Source organism: Dama dama, unplaced genomic scaffold (genome assembly GCF_033118175.1).
Source record: "Dama dama isolate Ldn47 unplaced genomic scaffold, ASM3311817v1 ptg000404l, whole genome shotgun sequence".
Classification (NCBI taxonomy): domain Eukaryota; kingdom Metazoa; phylum Chordata; class Mammalia; order Artiodactyla; family Cervidae; genus Dama; species Dama dama.
In genome coordinates, this window is record NW_026871097.1 from 10936 (window position 1) to 20427 (window position 9492).

At 47.8% G+C, this 9492-nt stretch overlaps 1 protein-coding gene across 1 annotated transcript; it reads right to left on the reverse strand.

The window, feature by feature from the left end:
- Positions 1 to 417: 417 nt before the first annotated feature.
- LOC133053806 (uncharacterized) lies at positions 418 to 9202 on the reverse strand. Its single transcript, XM_061138273.1, is given in 7 exon segments — positions 418 to 629; positions 2055 to 2382; positions 6285 to 6482; positions 6485 to 6590; positions 7381 to 7529; positions 7531 to 7724; positions 9175 to 9202. Coding segments are annotated over 7 exon segments (1215 nt in total).
- Positions 9203 to 9492: the final 290 nt, after the last annotated feature.

The following is a 9492-nucleotide window of genomic DNA, read 5'->3' on the forward strand; positions in this document are numbered from 1 at the left end:
GCCTTCAGCGCTGCTCGCCAGCTGTGCTTCATGAGGAGGATGCACAACGTGCGTCCTTTCAGAATGTCCCCCAGTACTTCCGGCACCTAGGGAGGCCGGTTCGAGCCGTACCCTTGTAGGGAATGCGGGAGAGACTGTTTCCCGCAGCTAGTCCTCGCACTTTGCAGCAGGCCGACAGCCTTCTGCGCATACCTCTGCAGCAGACTGACAGCTTTCTGCGCATACCTCATTAGCAGTGGCGACAGCCGCTGCTTAGAATGAACTGTAGCTGGAGGGATGGTGCGTCTCCTTCCGCATAATTCTGTTGCTGCGCGCTGCGTTGCCTGCTACCGTTGGACACGCCTGCTGAGTAGATGACGCTGGCTGCTGATTGGATGATGCGTCCTCTGCTGCACTGCCGCGTCTATGCGCTGCCTCCTATCGGCGGACGAGCCCAAACAGAGCAATGCCGTTTCTTGCTTCTTTATCTACGGTCCACCTGCCCAGCCGGTTCTCCTTGGCAACAGCAGCTGCTAACGTATGCTCGGATGGCGTGAGGCACAGCGACGTCACGACGCCCGCGACGCGGACTTCGCTCACGAGCTCCAGAGAAGCTGCAGTTGAACCTCCAGCAAGGTTACCACCACTTTCTGCGCGCGTACGCAAGGCCGCACACACGTCAAACAACACATACATATGTACACGCGCCGCTGCTTATATAGCGGCCACGCGCGGCGTCGAGAAGCAGTGCTTCAGGCATGTACAGGGGCGTTTATATCCTTGCAAACACATACAAGAACCGTCTTAGGGCTCAGTAGCTCTGAGTCGTTCTGCCTGCGCACAGTGTGTCGCTTTTCAAAAAATGCAAGACTTCAGATGCAGGCCCATTCTACTGCCTGCATCCTGCCGGACGTACAGAGCGCAGTGGAGTTCTCCTGGCTGAACTGACACTGTAGATTAGCCACAGGAACTCCAGTACGTAGCCCTCATACATACATATGCATATATATATATATATATATATATATACTGGTGTACCTGCACAGGACCAATATGATGTATATAACATATATATACAGATGTACATATATATATATATATATATATATATATATATATATATATATATGTATCTACATTTCGAGACACTGCGTTGCTTGAACCGAAGTGCAGAAGAGCGACAGAAATTCCGGCACCTATATGTCAGAGAGAAGCACAATGACTCTGCGCTGATAATTAGAGAGCCTGTGGGAGGTCGACACAAGCCGCGCCCACATCAAGAAGGGCCGCGGCTCTCGCCAGCACCGGTCTGACTTATATATATGGCTTCGTCCTCTGACTGCATCCACTGCTACTACTATTACCAGTACTACGTTTGCTACTACTACAATCTTTACCATGCCTACTACAACTGCTACGATTACTACTGAGAGCTCTCTTCTCTATAGCAGCACTGCCACCGATTTGTTAGAGATTTACGTGCCGCGAACTCTGGATTGCGGTCGCGTGCTACGTACTCTTGCGCTTCGCTGCGCAACTGATGCTCGATCGCCCATGTGGACGCCGGGCATGGGGAAGCCTCTCTGCAGGTACGGAATAAGTTTAAAAACGCCCCACGACCGTCAGACGAACGTGGCTCGTCCTCTCAGCGTATGTAGCTCCACACGTCGAACGTGTATCCGCGCATACAGATGAGCTCCTGACATATTTCCATGTGTCTACAATTTAGATCGCTGCCGCGACTAATGTACAGACATACGTGTGAACGCCTCCTTCACCTTATAGATCGGTGAAATCCGCGTGCAGGGACACCCCGAACGTCTGTCGGCGTTTACAGATGAATTTCTGAAGGGATTATGATGCGTACGCATGCGGTGTGAACACGAGCATACAAACGCGCGCGCCTACGCATATACATATACATAGACTCTCTGCTGTTAGTATATAGACGTATGCCTTTGGCCGAACGTGTACAGAGACAAGGCGCACAGCGCATGCGCAGCGTAGTGACGCTGTACACACGCTTCTTGATCTCCAAACAGAATCTGCCAGTCACCGCCGGCTGGCCCGCCTACCTTTGCGTTCTTTCGTTTTTTTCCTTCTCTTGGCGCGCCAGGCCTGCACCGCTCCTCCTTCGGAACCAGCGAAAAGCACTTCGCTTCGTCGTAGTGCTGCCATCGCCGTAATCCCCCTCCTGCTGCTGCTGCTATCCGCGTGGGCGCCCCGCATCTTTGACAATGGCGGCAGCTGCTGTACAGCAGCAATCGGCTTCTTCTGCAGTACTGAGCACAGCGATATCACTCCCCCTTGAGTGCCGCATGCAAACAGAGAAGGCGTCAGGTAGCAGCACGCATCAACTGGTGTCAGCTGTGGTGAAAAAACCAGGTGCGTATCCTGCACCAGCTGTACAGTACCAACATCCACGCGCCAGGACACAATCACACAAACAAACGCGTGAGCATACGCAATGTATGATGCCTGCACATCCCGTACTGCGGAACATGAAGGTAACCATGAGTCTCCGCCGCAGCCACTAGGGCGCGGGCGCAGTAAACGTATGAGCACCAAGCGTGATACTAATGCTACTACCAATTTTACCATTGCTACTACTATTTCCAGTGCTAATGCGCCTTCTCGTGCTAGCTGAAACAGTCACTTAAAAAGCTGCTTGTGACGGGCATCCCAGTGAGCTGCCTCGCGATACCGAAGAGGCAGCATAAGGCGTTCTCAGGAGCAGAGGAAAGTAGATATATTCATGTAATATATATGAATATCTGTATTACATATATAAATGTGTGCAATTTGTAAATATGTACATTATATATATATATATATATATCAATCATATATATACATATATTACATACACAAATATATGTGACAGGTATTAATATCTATATTACATACACCAGTACACGTCATATGTATGAATATATTAGCTCCACACACAAATCTATGTAACACGTATGAATAAGTATATCAGACACGTGCTGATATATGGGATCCATACAGAAAAATCCATAATTCGTCTCCTTCCCCTTCCAGTGCATGCGAAAAACTGTACGCCCTGCAAAGAAAGATTTGCCTTCCTAAAAAGCACGGCTTCTAGCACGGTGTAGACTATCTACCTTGTGCAACAACAAACAGCGTGGTTTTCGAGGAAGCACGGCTTCTAGCATTGGTTTGTACTACGTGCCGTTTGCTAGAACAGACTGGTTTGCTCTAGCAAGAAGCATGGCGTATAGCAGGGGTTTCTCTCTATTCTCAGCGCCAGCACCTACATGCACGCATATATAATGGTACGCCTACGCAGCGTCAGCAAGTACACGCACGCATGTATGGTGGTACGCAAACATATATACTGGTACGATTAAGGAAACTCATGTGTAGTACGCACGTTGTAGTATCTCGCATATAAGATGTCTGTGAGAAGAATACCACGCGCTTCACACATGGGTGCACGCGTGTAATACGTCACACATATCGTACACTTATACAGGTACATGTATATATGTATATATACATATATATATATATATATATCACACTGCCAGGGGAAGCGCTTCGCTGGTTATTTACAGTTAAACGCGGAGACGCTGATGCAGACCACACCCTACGCATAGAGAAAAGAGGCCTGTCTCTCTGTGATTATCTACGGATGCAGAGTTCCCGTAGCAGGAGTGCAATCCAGAGCGCGGCAGCATGAGGCATATATCTACGCGAACACATCTGTGGACAGCTGCCGAAAGACGTACAAGGGGAGCCTGTCCGCCGACAAAACATGCATATGCAGTATTTAGTGCACACAAGGCATACAACTATCTTCTTGACTACGTATTTACACGTCTCAAAGTATAGCGATCTGTCCGAATGCGTGCAGATTTGTCAATCATGCACTACAACATATATATATACATGTATATATATATATATGTATATAGGTAAGTGAGAAAGGAACAGTAATAAATATATATATATATATATATATATATATGTGGAGCGCAGTTTTACGGGCACATACAGAAATCGGTTCCTTTAGAGATTGCACTGTTGATGCGCATGATGACGCATACCTACTCGTGCGTCCTCTGCATGGTATACGTGTACATGCCTGCGCATTTGTGTGCAGCACAAGCTATGATACACTATGACTGCATGCGTCCACCTGTGTACGTGTGCATCCCTGCCCAATTGTGTGCAGCACAAGCTAATTTACACTATGACTGTATAAGTCTGCCTGTATATGTGTACGTGTCTGCGGATTTGTGCACAGCACAAGCTATGACACGCCGTGACTGTGTGTGTATTGTAATGCGTTCAAAAGGTGTGTATGCGGCCAGTAGTCCTAGGCTCTTGGTGTGCTGCCTGCACGAGTGGCTTCGGCTCTACAACTCGGCGCATACCTGTGTCTCAGACAGCCACACGCTGGGAGCAGCACAGCGCATGTATATGTTTACGTATACTACCATGACTGCTTATGAAGACTACTGCGAGGTGAACTTCAGCTACCCCGTTTTACCAATTAGGCTCGCCTCCCCCCCAACCTGCATCACCGGGTACCCTACAGTCAAAACGACAACGGCGCTCTTGCATTTGACGCAGGGGGGATGTGGTCTGCATCATCGTGTGCCCGCACGTTCATACTCACCGGACGACACTGCCGCCACCGCCGTACATATATATATATATATAAACATATATGTATATTTATACGTTATATACCGTTGATCGGACGTGTGTACTGATATGCGAACCCCGTACGAGTGTTATACATACGTCTTGTGTGCAAGGTGCCACATGTCCATATTATATAAACATACACAAATATATGTATATATATATATACATATATATATGTACACGTACGTACTACAGCCAGCATACTATGCGTGTGCAGTAAATACATCGCGCCGCTCTAACTGATTATATACATCTCAGACATGACCTACTGGACGTGTGTGAGATAGATGTACGTACTTTGTATCATAGTACTCCTCCTAATACTACTACTCCTACTACACTACTACTACTACTACTCCACTACTATCACTGCCATTACTACTACTATCACGACTACTACTACTACTACGCTGAAACATGATGCAGATAGTAATACAGTGTATACAATTCTCACTCAACATACGCAGCGGCGCCTGTCTAGGCGCGGGTACGCACACACTGCCCGTAGGAGGATGTACACATGCGTGTAACAGGTTCACAACTGCACAGACATGGAACACTTATATTCATAGCCACATGTATGGACGCCCCACATGCGTATACAACCATTTTACAAATGCAGTCACATACTGGTATATGTCTGAATGTAGAAGTGACTGGCCTACGCACCTTCGATCGCTACATGTATAGACGTCCACATGCGCATGTAACCACTTTGCAAATGCATCCACATACTGGTCTATGCCAGAATGCGAATGCAACTCGCCTACGCACCTTCTGTCGCATAACAATACTTCAGTTCCTAAAGAGTCATCAAGCCACGTAACAATCTTGTGTAGGCAAATATGCGTCGTGCAGACACTACATGCAGAACTTAGAACTGCTGACCACACATCTATGATATACGCACCAACCGCATACGTTCATGATATAACAGAGCTTGTTTTGCTCGCAGCCGCGCATGCATATTACACAAATGTGTATGCAGAGGGACATAACCGCGCGTATGCGCACACATACAGTCCGACTATTCATTTTGATTTAAAACACCTCAGCTTCCCAACCGGGCATACATCTACCTTCGTAGATACAGCTACACACTACGCACATATAATGACGCAGACAAGCACGTATCTCTTTGAATATATGTATATATATATATATACATGGACATGCAGTCTCACCCTGCGGTTTCATTGCACACTTAATACTGCATGCATATACAGTTTTTCCATCTACGATTCACATATGTATAAGCGCGATCCGGGAAAACGCTCTACACCTACCTCAACAACGACAGCCACAAGATCACCGTCTTCATAATAATCAGCCTTCCAACTGCAGCAGGCATCTCGTGGCCGCACGAACTAGCCTTCTACCTGCAGCAGGCATCTGATGGCCACGGGAACTAACCTTCCAGCTGCAGCACAAGGCACCTTGTGGCCACAAGCACTGACATTCCGGCTGCAGCAGGCATCTCGGAGCCACACACGCTAACCGTTCAGCTGCGGCAGACATGTCACGGCCACACGAACTAGCCTTCCTGCTGCAGCAGACATGTCGTGGCCACACGAACGGGTCCTCCCAACTGCAGCACAACGCATCTGGTGGTCGCAAAAACTGACCTTCCAGCTTCTGACAGTGCAGTCGTCGCCTGCTGTGAGGGGCTTGTTGGGCAGCATGACGTCCATGAAATTGATGGGGGCGGTATGTCCGTAGTAGCTGTTGAGACAAGCCCTGACCGTGAGGTTCCACAACTTTATGGATTTGTCTGCGCCGCAGGTGAGAACTTCGACATCTCCAGCGGAGGAGTAGGACTGTGTACCTGTGTACATACAGGACCCGGTTCCCCACCTGCCACCGCCGACGGCCAGTTGTTCAGCTTCACGCAGCAGATAGCACCGCTGTGGCCGCGGAGAGCAGCAACGCATCTGAAGCGTACAGAAGCAGCAGGGGTCACCAGCCATACAGCAGCAACATGAGGGAGAGGCGGGGCGCTCATCATTCATATCCTACGCGTGTGTAAACGAGAAGGTCTTTGCAGACAGGCTGCAACACCGCACCTCACCAGAAAATCCTGTCTCTCTTCTTCTCTCCGGAAAAGAGACGAACAGCGTGCCCACATCGTGTATATATATGTACATATGCACATACATATATATGTATGCATACATAGGTGTGCGGCCCGCAACAATACTAGTGACACGTTGTACTGGTTGCACTGCTACTACTCGTCATGATACAAACGCTTCTAACAAAAGGTATTTACTCGGAAGTGCTGCTGCGGTAATTCCATGTACGCAGAAGTAGATCCGGGTAGTAACAATAGAAGCGGTTAAAACACCACTACTTGTACATGGTCTTAGTAGTATATTCAGCAGCCAGCTCGTAACTACTGATGCCACTGTGTCTTTCTTTTGCCTATTGTTCGTGCTGCTGTGAGAATCGCCGCACACGCACGAGTAGACGTACTTAGAACACCACTACGTATGCATACTCCCAGTAGTATCTTCAGCAGCAAAATCATAACTACTGATGACAACGTGTGCCTACTTGGTGGCGCTGTCGCGGTGGTCCCACTGCGCAGCAGTTTATCTGCGTAGTACCAGTACAAGTGCTTAGAAAAACACAAGCTACACATAAGCCTCGTAGTACCTTCAGCAGTAAAGTTATAATTACCGATACATGGAATTCTAACTGCTGACGCCTCTGTGTGCTTACTTGGTCGTGCTGCTGCGGTAATCCCATATACGCAGGAGTTGATCTGCGCCTCCAGAGCAAAAGAAAGACTCATCAGGCGCTACGCAGAGGCCGAGGACAGGGCGGAAGTGTCCACCGCAATTAAAGTCGTTGCGTCTGCCACGAAAGACTACTTTTTTTTTCTTCTTGTAAATCCCAGCGCAGTATGCAACAGTCCTTCCCACCCGTATAGATATGTCGATCGAGAGAGAAGGCATTAGCTGCTGCTGCAGCAGAGAAGTCCTTGTCGTGCGGCTGCTCAGAAGCATCGCCCATCCCTGGAGCCGCCACACATGTCACAGGCATCTTGTGCCCACGCAGAAATCCTTTGCACGAAAGCCCCAAGAAGCCACTCGTATCGCGAAATGCATGTCCCGCCTGCAGCAGTATCCACAACGTCGTTGCATATATATATATATATATAGATATATATGTGTATGCGCCCCTTTATAATTACAGATTCGTGTAGACCTGCGGTTTATGTACAGCGGCAAGCCACAGAGAAAGCGCAGGGACCAGCCAGACACGCATCAGCAACCAAAACGAGGACGAGAGGAAGCAATAAGTACAGGACAGCGTGAGTAGCAGCCGGCAGCATGGCCTGGAGAGGCCGTGAATCCGCCTGGTCTATGCTGGTGCAGAGACAGTCGCAAGAAATCAGCACGCCTTTACGATGCTTCCGTACGTTTGTACACATGTAGAGCCGCACAGCCACACACCCATACACGGACGTAATTCTCTTTCTTCTTTTTTTTTCTTTCTCTCTTTCTTTCTTCCTTTCTGTCTCTCTCTCTATCTCTCTCTCTCTCTCTCTCTCTCTATATATATATATATATATATATATATATGCATACAAAGCAGCCATGCCTTCACAGAACGTACCTTCGCCTACACGCCGCCAGGCACACGTCTACGCTTCTGCCACGCGTACACATTCGCTTCATTACTAAGGTGCCTGCGTCACTATGTCTATTCATCTGCAACTTTCTCCATGCGCACAAGCATATTTATTAGTATCTGGTTTCAGAAGTCTACATATCAATATGGATGTGCATACACACATATACATATATATATATATGTACATATATATACACGTACATATATATATATATATATATTTACATGCGTGACAGCCAGATGCTGGCGTGCACTGTATCTGGAGGCACATGTAATCAATGGGCGCAGACAGATATGCGCCCCTCTGCTCACAAAGTGTGCGTACACGTGTACGCATATATGTGTACATATACATATACACATATACAAGTATATATATACATACATCCATATACATACCGCTGCCGCACTGCAACTGTAGACTCCTCCATACAGCCAGGCATGCATTCAGATACAGCTGCTGAGCGCGTGCACTTCATTACTGGGGTTACGCGCTGCTCACGACGTGTATCTACACATGTACGCGAACATATACATACATATATATATATATCTATGCATATATATACATGTAGTTAGATATGCATAACGCTGACGCCGCTGCACCCGTAGAGGTCACCATACAACCAGGCACGTGTTCGGATACAGCTATTATCTAGCGCGTGCATGCAGTACTGGTATTAAAGTCTGCTCACAAAGTGCGTATACAGCTATTACTTAGCGCCTGCTTGCAGTACTGGTGTTACAGTCTGCTCACAAAGTGCGTATACACATCTACGCAAACATATACATATATATACATATATATACATAATTGTAAATACTATATATATGTATATATATATATATATATACATGATGCCGACGCAACTGCACCTGTGGACTTGTCCGTATAAGCAGGCATGTGCTCAGGTACAGCTACTAAGCGCCTGCTTGTAACAGAGGTGTTACCCGTGTGGCTGCGCGTTCCTTGAGCAGCGAAGCCAATGCAGCACCACAGTCCACGTCGTCCGCGTCTGTTTCTTCTTTGTCTCCCTCTTCTGGTTTTCAGAATAATCGGCCCTCAGTGCTGCTTTCTTCCCCCCCTGTCTCTTCTTTTGCTGCTGTGGTTTTGTCTCGGCCCCGATGGCGAACAGCAAGTTCTCGGAGAAAGTCCCGCGCCATGCGCAACCGCTGTTCGTCCTCCCCTCCCTC